At 48.6% G+C, this 14,490-nt stretch overlaps 1 protein-coding gene across 3 annotated transcripts in view; it reads left to right on the top strand.

The window, feature by feature from the left end:
- Positions 1–14,490, top strand: part of CEP192 (centrosomal protein 192) — a 639,877-nt gene that overhangs the window by 410,338 nt on the left and 215,049 nt on the right. For all 3 annotated transcript variants that reach the window (XM_063923418.1, XM_063923417.1, XM_063923415.1), the window contains one exon: positions 14,254–14,419. In XM_063923418.1, the coding sequence (XP_063779488.1) occupies positions 14,254–14,419 (166 nt within the window). The remainder of the gene's footprint in view (positions 1–14,253; positions 14,420–14,490) is intronic.

Here is a 14,490-nt window from a genome sequence, read left to right as displayed (position 1 = left end):
CATCAGCCTGGAGATGCAGTGCTGGGTTGGCTTGGTCGGATTCCCTGACTGAAAATATTTTATTCATATAGAGCATTTAATAGGATGCATTCTATATATATGTACGTGAGATGCACAGAGGGATATTTGCTCTCTGGCATCAAGATAAGTACGTTGTCCATATCACCCAGAAGATGTCATGGACACGACAGTGGTCAGGTGATACAGATCCCATACGGCACATGGAAGTATTGCCGTATAAAGGGAAGGAGTTAGTTGGGGTCGGTCCATCGGACCTGGGGACCACGGCAACAGCTGGGAAATCCAACCTTTTTACCCCAAGTTACATCTCAGCTGAAAAAGACACCGTCTTTTCAGCCTCAATCCTTCCTTTCCCATGAGGGCATGCAGGCAAAAGGCCAGTCATATCTGCCCAGACATAGAGGTAAGGGAAGTAGACTGCAGCAGGCAGCCCCTTCCCAGGAAAAGAAGCCCTCCACCGCGTCTGCCAAGTCCTCAGCATGACGCTGGGGCCGTGCAAGCGGACTCAAGGTGGGGGGGTAGTCTCAAGAGTCTCAGCGCGCAGTGGGATCACTCGCAGGTTGACCCCTAGATAGTACAAGTATTATCCCAGGGGTACAGATTGGAGAGTCGAGACATCTTCTCCTCGCAGTTTTCTGAAGTCTGCTTTACCAACGGCTCCCTCCGACAGGGAGGCAGCATTGGAAACAATTCACAAGCTGTATATCCAGCAGGTGATAATCAAAGTACCCCTCCTACAACAAGGAAAAGGGTATTATTTTTCCACACTATATTGTGGTACTGAAGCCAGACGGCTTGGTGAGACATAGTCTAAACTGAAATCTTTGAACACTTACATAAAAGGTTCAAATCGAGATGGAGTCACTCAGAGCAGTGATAGCGAACCGGAAAGAAGGGGACTATATGGTGTCCCTGGACATCAAGGATTACCTCCATGTCCAAATTTGCCCTTCTCAACAAGGGTACCTCTGGTTCGTGGTACAGAACTGTCAATATCAGTTTCAGACGATGCCGTTTGAATTATCCACGGCACCCCGGGCCTTTTACCAAGGTAATGGCCGAAAAGATGTTTCTTCAAAGAAAAAAGGCATCTAAATTATCCCTTACTTGGACGATATCCTGAAAAGGGCAAGTTCCAGAGAACAGTTGGAGGTCGGAAGAGCACTATCTAAAGTAGTTCTACGACAGCACGACTGGATTCTAAATATTCCAAGAATCGCAGCTGTTTTCCGACGATACGTCTGCTGTTCCTAGGAATGATTCTGGGCATAGTCCAGAAAAAGGTGTTCCTCCGGGAGGAAAAAGCCAAGGAGTTATTCGACCTAGTCAGAAACCTCCTAAAACCAGGCCAAGTATCAGTGCATCAATGCACAGGAGTCCTGGGAAAAATGGTGGCTTCTTACGAAGCGATTCCATTCGGCAGATCTCAGGGGATTTGCTGGACGAATGGTCCGGATCGCATTTTCAGATGCATCAGCGGATAATCCTGTCTCCAAGGACAAGGGTGTCTCTTCTGTGGGGGCTGCAGAGTGCTCATCTTTTAGAGGGCAGCACACTCAGCATTCAGGACTGTGTTCTGGGGACCACGGATACCAGCCTGAGAGGCTGGGGAGTAGTCACACAGGGAAAAAATTTCCAAGGAAGTGTGGTCAAGTCTGGAGACTTCTCTCCACATGAATATACTGGAGCTAAGGGCAATTTACAATGCTCTGAGCCTAGGAAGACTCCTGCTTCAAAGTCAACCGGTGCTGATCCAGTAGGACATCATCATGGCGGTCGCCCACGTTATCAGACGGGGCGACACAAGAAGCAGGAGGGCAATGACAGCAAGGATTCTTCGCTGGGCGGAAAATCATGTGATAACACTGTCAGCAGTGTTCATTCCGGGAGTGGGCAACTGGGAAGATTTCCTCAGCATAAATGAATTCCACCCGGAAAAGTGGAAACTTAATCTGGAAGTTTCCACATGATTGTAAACCGTTGGGAAAGACCAAAGGTGGTTATGATGGCGTCCCACCTGAAGCGCCAGGTCAAGAGACACTCAGGCAATAGCTGGGACGCTCTGGTAACACCGTCGGTGTACCAGTCGGTGTATGTGTTCCATCCTCTGCTTTTCATACCCAATGTATTGAAAATGATAGGAAGGAGAGGAGTAAGAACTATACTCGTGGCTCCGGTTTGGCCAAGAAGGACTTGGTTCCCGGAACTTCAAGAGATACTAAGAAGGGTCTTGATTCGGCAAGAACCGTGTCTGTTCCGGGACTTACCGCAGCTGCGTTGACGCCAAGGCGGGTGAACGCCGGATCCTAAGGGAAAGAGGCATTCCGGAAGAGGTCATCCCTACCCTGGTCAGAGCCAGGAAGGAGGTGACCGCACAACATTATCACCACTTAGGTGAAAATATGTGCCAGGGTGTGAGTCCAGGAAGGCTCCACGGAAGAATTTCAACTAGGTTAATTTCTACATTTCCTGCAAACAGGAGTGTCTATGGGTCTCAAATTGGGTCCATTAAGGTTCAAATTTCGGCCTGTTGATTTTCTTCCAGAAAGAAATTGGCTTCAGTTCCTGAAGTCCAGAAGTTGTTAAGGGAGTACTGCATATACAGCCCCTTTGATGTCTCCAGTGGCACTGGGCGATCTCAACGTAGTTTTGGGATTCCTAAAAAAAATCACATTGGTTTAAACAACTCAAATCTGTGGATTTGATATATCTCACATGGAAAATGACCATGCTGTTGGTCCTGGCCTCGGCCAGGCGAGTGTCAGAATTGGCGGCTTTATCTCACAAAGCCATATCTGATTGTCCATTCGGACAGAGCAAAGCTGCGGACTCGTCCCCAGTTTCTCCTTAAGGTGGTGTCAGCGTTTCACCTGAACCAGCTTATTGTGGTACCTGCGGCTACTAGGGACTTGGAGGACTCCAAGTTGCTGGATGTTATCAGGGCCCTGAAAATATAGTTTCCAGGTTGGCTGGAGTCAGGAAATCTGACTTGCTGTTTATCCTGTATGCACCCAACAATGCTGGGTGCTTCTGCTTCTAAGCAGTCGATTGCTCGTGGGATTGGTAGCACAATTCAACTTGCACATTCTGTGGCAGGCCTGCCACAGTCTAAATCTGTTAAGGCCCATTCCACAAGGAAGGTGGGCTCATCTTGGGCGGCTGCCCGAGGGGTCTCGGCATTACAACTTTGCCGAGCAGCTACGTGGTCGGGGGAGAACACGTTTGTAAAATTCTACAAATTTGATACCCTGGCAAAAGAGGACCTGGAGTTCTCTCATTCGGTGCTGCAGAGTCATCCGCACTCTCCCGCCCGTTTGGGAGCTTTGGTATAATCCCCATGGTCCTTTCAGGAACCCCAGCATCCACAAGGACGATAGAGAAAATAAGAATTTACTTACCGATAATTCTATTTCTCGGAGTCCGTAGTGGATGCTGGGCGCCCATCCCAAGTGCGGATTATCTGCAATACTTGTACATAGTTATTGCTAACTAAATCGGGTTATTGTTGTTGTGAGCCATCTTTTCAGAGGCTCCGCTGTTATCATACTGTTAACTGGGTTCAGATCACAGGTTGTACAGTGTGATTGGTGTGGCTGGTATGAGTCTTACCCGGGATTCAAAATTCCTCCCTTATTGTGTACGCTCGTCCGGGCACAGTACCTAACTGGAGTCTGGAGGAGGGTCATAGGGGGAGGAGCCAGTGCACACCACCTGATCGGAAAGCTTTACTTTTTCTCCTGCGGAGCCGCTATTCCCCTCCATGGTCCTTTCAGGAACCCCAGCATCCACTACGGACTCCGAGAAATAGAATTATCGGTAAGTAAATTCTTATTATATATATATATATATATATATATATATATATATATATATATATATAGATAGATATAGATAGATAGATAGATAGATATATATATAGATATATATATAGAGAGAGAGAGAGATATAGAGAGAGATATATATATATATATACTAAAGATGCTGTCTTAAGATATATATATATATATATATATAAAACATGCCCAAAGAGACATGAGTCTACTGGGTCCTAGAGTCAAAGCTATGTCGATTTCTGCTTGACGTGTCCTGTAGAATATGCAATGGACAGATGATGCCGACTTAAGAGGCATATGGAAGGCTGAGGATTGTTTGGAGAAGGGTTCTCGGACCTGGTCTCCACAGCTATAGCTGGTAATTCTGATATTTTGCCTTATATTCCTGCACAGCCTAGGAGAGCACGACATTATCAAATGAAGCCTTTCGAACAAAGAAACAAAGTCCGAGGTGCGTCCTTTCTTGCCAGAGGCAGGGGCAGAGGAAAGAAGCTGCACAACACAGCTAGTTCCCAGGAACAGAAGTCCTCCCCGGCCTCTACAAAATCCACAGCATGTCGCTGGGTCTCCACAGGCGGAGCTAGGCCCGGTGGGGGAACGGAAGCATCTAGTTTCCCTTCCGTAAATGTTAGCCGGTGACATCACAGGCCATGTGACCAGACCATGTGACGGTCCGTTTTTCAACAGGGTAGCATCTAGTTTCCCTTCGTGGAGAGGACCTTTCCCATAAGATATGTCACAAACTATTTGGAATAGTAACCTGTGGCGAGCGAAGCGAGACACCGAGCCCGAAGCGTGGCGAGCGAAGCGAGCCCGCGAGGGTCCATTGGTGCATAGACAAAAACAAATAACCTATCTGAACAGCGGGGAACAAAAATTTACATAAACAGAAGGGGAAATAGAGGGTTTATTATAAATAATCTAGTTCCTCTTCAGTTACTGAAACAGAGGGGGATCTAGTCTCCACTTTGATAGTGTCTCGTTCCCCTTCTGTAAAAACGTACATAAACAGAAGAGGAAATAGAAGGCTCATACTAAATAGTCTAGTTCCTCTTCAGTTACTGAAACAGAGGGGGATCTAGTCTCTACCGTGGGGGCACGCCTTCGTAAGTTCAGCCACAACTGGGTTCACTCCCTGTTAGATCCCTGGGCAATAGATATTGTGTCTCAGGGATACAAGCTGGACTTTGAGGAGATGCCCCCTCACCGGCGGCCCTGCCAGCCTCCCACCACGAGAGGGAAACAGTGTTAACTGCAATTCACAAATTGTATCTTCAACAGGTGGTGGTCAAGGTTCCCCTCCTTCAACAAGGAGGGGGTTATTATTCTACCATGTTGTAGTCCCGAAACCGGACGGTTCGGTCAGACCCATATTGAATTTAAAATCCCTGAACATATACCTGAAAAGGTTCAAGTTCAAGATGGAATCGCTAAGAGCGGTCATTGCAAGCCTGAAAGGGGGAGATTTTATGGTGACTCTGGACATAAAGGATGCATACCTTCATGTCCCCATTTATCCACCTCATCAGGCGTACCTCAGAATTGCGGTACGGGATTGTCATTACCAATTTCAGACGTTGCCGTTTGGTCACTCCACGGCCCCGAGAATATTCACCAAGGTTATGGCGGAAATGATGGTGCTCCTGCGGAAGCAAGGTGTCACTATTATCCCGTACTTGGACGATCTCCTCATAAAAGCGAGATCAAGAGAGCAGTTGCTGAACAGCGTATCACTTTCTCTGGAAGTGTAACGGCAACACGGCTGGATTCTATATATTCCAAAGACGCAGTTGGTTACTACAGCTCATCTGCTTCTCCTAGGCATGATCCTAGACACAGACCAGTAAAGGGTTATCTCCCGATAGAGAGAGCTCAGGAGCTCATGACACTGGTCAGGAATCTATTAAAACCAAAACAGGTGTCAGTGCATCACTGCACTCGAGTCCTGGGAAGGATGGTGGCATCATAGGAGGCCATTCCCTTTGGCAGGTTCCATGCGAGGACCTTTCAATGGAACTTACTGCACAAGTGGTCCGGATCACAGCTTCAGATGCATCGGTTAATCACCCTATCCCCCAGGGCCAGGGTGTCTCTCCTGTGGTGGCTGCAGAGTGCTCACCTTCTCGAAGGTCGCAGATTGGGCATTCAGGACTGGGTCCTGGTGACCACGGATGCAAGTCTCCGAGGGTGGGGGGCAGTCACACAGGGAAGAAATTTCCAAGGGCTGTGGTCAAGTCAGGAGATTTGCCTTCACATCAACATCCGGGAACTAAGGGCCATATACAACGCCCTACGTCAAGCGGAGTCCCTGCTTCGCGACCAACCGGTTCTGATTCAGTCAGACAACATCACCGCAGTGGCTCATGTAAACCGCTAAGGCAGCACAAGGAGCAGGGTGGCGATGGTAGAAGCCACCAGGATTCTTCGCTGGGCGGAGAATCACGTAAGCGCACTGTCAGCAGTGTTCATTCCGGGAGTGGACAACTGGGAAGCAGACTTCCTCAGCAGGCACGACCTCCACCCGGGAGAGTGGGGACTTCATCAAGAAGTCTTCACGCAGATTGCAAGTCGGTGGGAACTGCCACAGGTGGACATGATGGCATCCCGCCTCAACAAAAAGCTACAGAGGTATTGCGCCAGGTCAAGAGACCCTCAGGCGATAGCTGTAGACGCACTAGTGACACAGTGGGTGTTTCAGTCGGTTTATGTATTTCCTCCTCTTCCTCTCATTCCAGAGGTGCTGAGAATCATAAGAAGAAGAGGAGTGAGAACAATACTCATTGATACGGATTGGCCAAGAAGGACTTTGTACCCAGATCTGCAAGAAATGCTCACAGAGGACCCAGGGCCTCTGCCTCTAAGACAGGACTTGTTGCAACAGGGGCCCTGTCTGTTCCAAGACTTACTGCGGCTGCGTTTGGCTGTTGAACGCCGGAGCCTAGCAGAAAAAGGCATTCCGGATGAGGTTATTCCTACGCTGATAAAGGCTAGGAAGGACGTGACGGCTAAACATTATCATCGTATATGGCGAAAATATGTTGCTTGGTGTGAGGCCAGGAATGCCCCCATGGAGGATCTACCAGCTGGGCCGTTTCCTTCACTTCCTACAGTCGGGAATGACTTTGGGCCTAAAATTGGGTTCCATTAAGGTCCAGATTTCGGCCCTGTCTATTTTCTTTCAAAAAGAACTGGCTTCTCTGCCTGAAGTTCGGACGTTTGTAAAGGGAGTGCTGCATATTCAGCCCCCTTTTGTGCCTCCAGTGGCACCTTGGGATCTTAACGTGGTGTTGAGTTTCCTGAAGTCACACTGGTTTGAGCCACTTCAAACCGTGGAGTTAAAATATCTCACGTGGAAAGTGGTCATGCTACTAGCCTTTGCTTCGGCTAGGCGTGTGTCAGAATTGGCGGCTTTGTCACATAAAAGCCCCTATCTGGTTTTCCATGCGGATAGAGCAGAATTGCGGACCCGTCCACAATTTCTGCCGAAAGTGGTTTCATCCTTTCATATAAACCAACCTATTGTGGTGCCTGTGGCTACTACTGACTTGGAGGATTCCGAGTTACTTGATGTAGTCAGGGCTTTGAAGGTTTATGTAGCCAGAACGGCTAGGGTCAGGAAAACAGAATCTTTGTTTATCCTGTATGCTTCCAACAAGCTTGGGGCGCCTGCTTCAAAGCAAACTATTGCTCGCTGGATCTGTAACACGATTCAGCAGGCTCATTCTGCGGCTGGATTGCCGCTGCCTAAATCAGTTAAGGCCCATTCCATAAGGAAGGTGGGCTCTTCTTGGGCGGCTGCCCGAGGGGTCTCGGCATTACAGCTTTGCCGAGCGTCTACTTGGTCGTGTTTAAACACCTTTACAAAGTTCTACAAGTTTGATACCCTGGCTGAGGAGGACCTTGTGTTTGCTCATTCGGTGCTGCAGAGTCATCCGCACTCTCCCGCCCGTTTGGGAGCTTTGGTATAATCCCCATGGTCCTTACGGAGTCCCCAGCATCCACTAGGACGTTAGAGAAAATAAGATTTTACTTACCGGTTAATCTATTTCTCGTAGTCCGTAGTGGATGCTGGGCGCCTGTCCCAAGTGCAGACTTCTTCTGCAATACTTGTATATAGATATTGCTTAAATAAGGGTTATGTTATAGTTGCATCAGGGTTGATCTGATGCTCTGTTGTTGTTCATACTGTTAACTGGGTATGTTTATCACAAGTTATACGGTGTGATTGGTGTGACTGGTATGAGTCTTGCCCTGGATTCCAAAATCCTTTCCTTGTACTGTCAGCTCTTCCGGGCACAGTTTCTCTAACTGAGGTCTGGAGGAGGGGCATGGAGGGAGGAGCCAGAGCACACCAGAATCCAAATTCTTTCTTAAAGTGCCCAGTCTCCTGCGGAGCCAGTCTATTCCCCATGGTCCTTACGGAGTCCCCAGCATCCACTACGGACTACGAGAAATAGATTTACCGGTGAGTAAAATCTTATTTTTCCTCCTCTCAAAGTATGTCCGTCTCCTCTGGCACAGTTTTCCTAGACTGAGTCTGCAGGAGGGGCATAGAGTGAAGGAGCCAGCAGACTGAACAATTTTTCTCTAACGTCCTAAGTGGATGCTGGGGACTCCGTAAGGACCATGGGGAATAGCGGCTCCGCAGGAGACTGGGCACATCTAAAGAAAGCTTTAGGACTATCTGGTGTGCACTGGCTCCTCCCCCCATGACCCTCCTCCAAGCCTCAGTTAGATCTCTGTGCCCGAACGAGAAGGGTGCACACTAGGGGCTCTCCTGAGCTTCTTAGTGAAAGTTTTAGTTTAGGTTTTTTATTTTCAGTGAGACCTGCTGGCAACAGGCTCACTGCATCGAGGGACTAAGGGGAGAAGAAGCGAACTCACCTGCGTGCAGAGTGGATTGGGCTTCTTAGGCTACTGGACATTAGCTCCAGAGGGACGATCACAGGCCCAGCTTGGATGGGTCCCAGAGCCGCGCCGCCGGCCCCCTTACAGAGCCAGAAGGCAGAAGAGGTCCGGAAAATCGGCGGCAGAAGACGTCCTGTCTTCAACAAGGTAGCGCACAGCACTGCAGCTGTGCGCCATTGCTCTCAGCACACTTCACACTCCGGTCACTGAGGGTGCAGGGCGCTGGGGGGGGCGCCCTGAGACGCAATAATAAACACCTTGGATGGCAAAAAATGCATCACATATAGCTCCTGGGCTATATGGATGCATTTAACCCCTGCCAAAATACATAAAAAAACGGGAGATAAGGCCGCCGAAAAGGGGGCGGAGCCTATCTCCTCAGCACACTGGCGCCATTTTCCCTCACAGCTCCGTTGGAGGGAAGCTCCCTGGCTCTCCCCTGCAGTCACTACACTACAGAAAGGGTTAAAAAAGAGAGGGGGGCACAAATTAGGCGCAGTATTAACTATACAGCAGCTATAAGGGGAAAAACACTTATATAAGGTTATCCCTGTATATATATATATATATATATATAGCGCTCTGGTGTGTGCTGGCAAACTCTCCCTCTGTCTCCCCAAAGGGCTAGTGGGGTCCTGTCCTCTATCAGAGCATTCCCTGTGTGTGTGCTGTATGTCGGTACTTTTGTGTCGACATGTATGAGGAGAAAAATGATGTGGAGACGGAGCAGATTGCCTGTAGTAGTGATGTCACCCCCTAGGGGGTCGACACCTGAGTGGATGAACTGTTGGAAGAAATTACGTGACAGTGTCAGCTCTGTATAAAAGACAGTGGTTGACATGAGACAGCCGGCTACTCAGCTTGTGCCTGTCCAGACGTCTCATAGGCCGTCAGGGGCTCTAAAGCGCCCGTTACCTCAGATGGCAGATATAGACGCCGACACGGATACTGACTCCAGTGTCGACGGTGAAGAGACAAATGTGACTTCCAGTAGGGCCACACGTTACATGATTGAGGCAATGAAAAATGTTTTACACATTTCTGATAATACGAGTACCACCAAAAAGGGTGAGGAAAAACTACCTGTAGTTTTCCTGAATCTGAGAAATTAAATGAGGTGTGTGATGATGCGTGGGTTTCCCCCGATAACAACTGATTTCTAAAACGTTATTGGCATTATATCCTTTCCCGCCAGAGGTTAGGGTGCGTTGGGAAACACCCCCTAGGGTGGATAAAGCGCTCACACGCTTGTAAGGGCTCTATCCTCTCCTGAGATGGCCGCCCTTAAGGATCCTGCTGATAGAAAGCAGGAGGGTATCCTAAAATGTATTTACACACATACTGGTGTTATACTGCGACCAGCAATCGCCTCAGCCTGGATGTGCAGTGCTGGGTTGGCGTGGTCGGATTCCCTGACTGAAAATATTGATACCCTAGATAGGGACAGTATATTTTTGCCTATAGAGCATTTGAAAGATGCATTTCTATATATGCGTGATGCACAGCGGAATATTTGCCGACTGGCATCAAGTCTAAGTGCGTTGTCCATTTCTACCAGTAGAGGGTTATGGACACGTCAGTGGTCAGGTGATGCGTATTCCAAACGGCATTTGGAAGTATTGCCTTATTAAGGGGAGGAGTTATTTGGGGTCGGTCTTTCAGACCTGGTGGCCACGGCAACAGCTGGGAAATCCACGTTTGTACCCCAGGTCGCCTCTTAACATGAGAAGACGCCGTATTATCAGGCGCAGTCTTTTCGTGGATAAGCGGGCAAAAGGTTCCTCATTTCTGCCCCGTGACAGAGGGAGAGGAAAAAGGCTGCAGAAATCAGCCAGTTCCCAGGAACAGAAACCCTCTCCCGCCTCTGCCAAGCCCTCAGTATACGCTGGGGCTTTACAAGCAGAATCAGGCACGGTGGGGGGCCCGTCTCAATGAATTTCAGCGCGCAGTGGGCTCACTCGCAAGTAGACCCCTGGATCCTTCAGGTGATATCTCAGGGGTACAAATTAGAATTCGAGACGTCTCCCCCTCGCCGTTTCCTAAAGTCGGCTTTACCGATGTCTCCTTCTGACAAGGAGACAGTTTTGGAAGCCATTCACAAGCTGTATTCCCAGCAGGTGATAATCAAGATACCCCTCCTGCAACAGGGAACGGGGTATTATTCCACACTGTTGTGGTACCGAAGCCGGACGGCTCGGTGAGACCGATTCTAAATCTAAAATCTTTGAACACTTACATACAGAGGTTCAAATTCAAGATTGAGTCACTCAGAGCAGTGATTGCGAACCTGGAAGAAGGGGACTACATGATGTCTTGGGACATCAAGGATGCTTACCTTCATGTCAAAATTTACCCTTCTCACCAAGGGTACCTCAGGTTTATGGTACAGAACTGTCACTATCAGTTCAGACGCTGCCGTATGGATGGTCCACGGCACCCCGGGTCTTTACCAAGGTAATGGCCGAAATGATGATATTCCTTCAAAGGAAGGGAATTTTAGTTATCCCTTACTTGGACAATTCCCTGATAAGGGTAAGATCCAGGGAACAGTTGGAGGTCGGTGTAGCACTATCTCAGGTAGTGTTGCTGCAGCACGGTTGGATTCTCAATATTCCAAAATCGCAGCTGGTTCCGACGATTTGTCTTCTGTTCCTAGGGATGATCCTGGACACAGTCCAGAAAAAGGTGTTTCTCCCGGAGGAGAAAGCCAGGGAGTTATCCGAGCTAGTCAGGAACCTCCTAAAACCGAGCCAAGTCTCAGTGCATCAATGCACAAGGGTTCTGGGTAAAATGGTGGCTTCCTACGAAGCAATCCCATTCGGCAGATTCCACGCAAGAACTTTCCAGTGGGACCTGCTGGACAAATGGTCCGGATCGCATCTTCAGATGCATCAGCGGATAACCCTGTCACCAAGGACAAGGGTGTCCCTCCTGTGGTGGTTGCAGAGTGCTCATCTTCTAGAGGGCCGCAGATTCGGCATTCAGGACTGGGTCCTGGTAACCACGGATGCCAGCCTGCGAGGCTGGGGAGCAGTCACACATGGAAGGAATATCCAGGACTTATGGTCAAGCCTGGAGACATCACTTCACATAAATATCCTGAAGCTAAGGGACATTTACAATGCTCTAAGCTTAGCAAGACCTCTGCTTCAAGGTCAGCCGTGTTGATCCAGTCGGACAACATCACGGCAGTCACCCACGTAAACAGACAGGGTGGCACAAGAAGCAGCAGGGCAATGGCAGAAGCTGCAAGGATTCTTCGCTGGGCGGAAAATCATGTGATAGCACTGTCAGCAGTATTCATTCCGGGAGTGGACAACTGGGAAGCAGACTTCCTCAGCACGACCTCCACCCGGGAGAGTGGGGACTTCACCCAGAAGTCTTCCACATGATTATAAACCGTTGGGAAAAACTCGACAGGTATTGCGCCAGGTCCAGGAACCCTCAGGCAATAGCTGTAGACGCTCTGGTAACACCGTGGGTGTACCAGTCGGGGTATGTGTTCCCTCCTCTGCCTCTCATACCCAAGGTACTGAGAATGATAAGATGGAGAGGAGTAAGCACTATATTCGTGGCTCCGGATTGGCCAAGAAGGATTTGGTAACCGGAACTTCAAGAGATGCTCACGGAGGATCCGTGGCCTCTACCTCTAAGAAGGGACCTGCTCCAGCAAGGACCCTGTCTGTTCCAAGACTAACCGCGGCTGCGTTTGACGGCATGGTGGTTGAACGCCGGATCCTGAAGGAAAAAAGGCATTCCGGATGAAGTCATCCCTATCCTGATCAAAGCCAGGAAGGATGTAACCGCAAAAACATTATCACCGCAATTGGCGAAAATATGTTGCGTGGTGCGAGGCCAGTAAGGCCCGACGGTGGAAATTCAACTGGGTCGATTCCTACATTTCCTGCAAACAGGAGTGTCTATGGGCCTGAAATTGGGGTCCATTAAGGTTCAAATTTCGGCCCTGTCAATTTTCTTCCAAAAAGAACTAGCTTCAGTCCCTGAAGTTCAGACGTTTGTAAAAGGGGTACTGCATATACAGCCTCCTTTTGTGCCTCCAGTGGCACTTTGGGATCTCAATGTAGTTTTGGGTTCCAAAAGTCACATTGGTTTGAACCACTTAAATCTGTGGAGTTAAAATATCTCACATGGAAAATGGTCATGCTGTTGGCCCTGGCCTGGGCCAGGCGCGTGTCAGAATTGGCGGCTTTATCCTGAAAAAGCCCTTATCTGATGTTCCATTCGGACAGGGCGGAATTGAGGACTCGTCCTCAGTTTCTCCCTAAGGTGGTTTCAGCGTTTCACCTGAACCAACCTATTTGTGGTGCCTGCGGCTACTAGGGACTTGGAGGACTCCAAGTTGCTAGACGTTGTCTGGGCCCTGAAAATATATGTTTCCAGGAGGGCTGGAGTCAGGAAATCTGACTCGCTGTTTATCCTGTATGCACCCAACAAGCTGGGTGCTCCTGCTTCTAAGCAGACTATTGCTCGTTGGATTTGTAGTACAATTCAGCTTGCACATTCTGTGGCAGGCCTGCCACAGCCAAAAATCTGTAAATGCCCACTCCACAAGGAAGGTGGGATCATCTTGGGCGGCTGCCCGAGGGGTCTCGGCTTTACAACTTTGCCGAGCAGCTACTTGGTCAGGAGCAAATACGTTTGTAAAATTCTACAAAATTGATATCCTGGCTGAGGAGGACCTGGAGTTCTCTCATTTGGTGCTGCAGAGTCATCCGCACTCTCCCGCCCGTTTGGGAGCTTTGGTATAATCCCCATGGTCCTTACGGAGTCCCCAGCATCCACTTAGGACGTTAGAGAAAATAAGAATTTACTTACCGATAATTCTATTTCTCATAGTCCGTAGTGGATGCTGGGCGCCCATCCCAAGTGCGGATTGTCTGCAATACTTGTACATAGTTATTGTTACAAAAATCGGGTTATTATTGTTGTGAGCCATCTTTCAGAGGCTCCTCTGTTATCATGCTGTTAACTGGGTTCAGATCACAGGTTTTACGGTGTGATTGGTGTGGCTGGTATGAGTCTTACCCGGGATTCAAAATCCTTCCTTATTGTGTACGCTCGTCCGGTCACAGTATCCTAACTGAGGCTTGGAGGAGGGTCATGGGGGGAGGAGCCAGTGCACACCAGATAGTCCTAAAGCTTTCTTTAGATGTGCCCAGTCTCCTGCGGAGCCGCTATTCCCCATGGTCCTTACGGAGTCCCCAGCATCCACTACGGACTATGAGAAATAGAATTATCGGTAAGTAAATTCTTATTTTAAAGTGCCATGGCTCCAATTGACCCCATCTATACCCCATGGTACTAATACCATCCCAGTATCCCCTACGGACTAGGAGAAAAGGAATTACCGGTAGGTATTAAATTCCTATTATTTTTATGGAATTCATTTTTTGCCTTGGGAGCTTGCATTTATATTTTTATAGTGTTAATAGAGTATATTCCATTGTGTTTTTTTTTTTTCCTCCCCAAGGTCAGATGAATCCCGAGAAAGTGGGACATCAGCTGAAAAACTTTCAAATGCTTGTTTATCACCTGAATCATCATGTCTCAGTCCTAGCCTGAGCAGATTAACATATGTTTCAGCCACAGAGAGTATTTTACAGAATACCACTATTCAGAGTCCTGAGAAAAAAAAGGTGAGCAGTTTCAATCCCTACTATCTAGCTATCTATCTAGTGGTGTCTTGCTTATAGGTGGAGAGTGTGGT

The sequence above is a fragment of the Pseudophryne corroboree genome, chromosome 5 (genome assembly GCF_028390025.1).
Source record: "Pseudophryne corroboree isolate aPseCor3 chromosome 5, aPseCor3.hap2, whole genome shotgun sequence".
Lineage (NCBI taxonomy): Eukaryota > Metazoa > Chordata > Amphibia > Anura > Myobatrachidae > Pseudophryne > Pseudophryne corroboree.
Note: the sequence above shows the minus strand (reverse complement) of the source record. Positions and strands in the feature narration are given on the sequence as shown.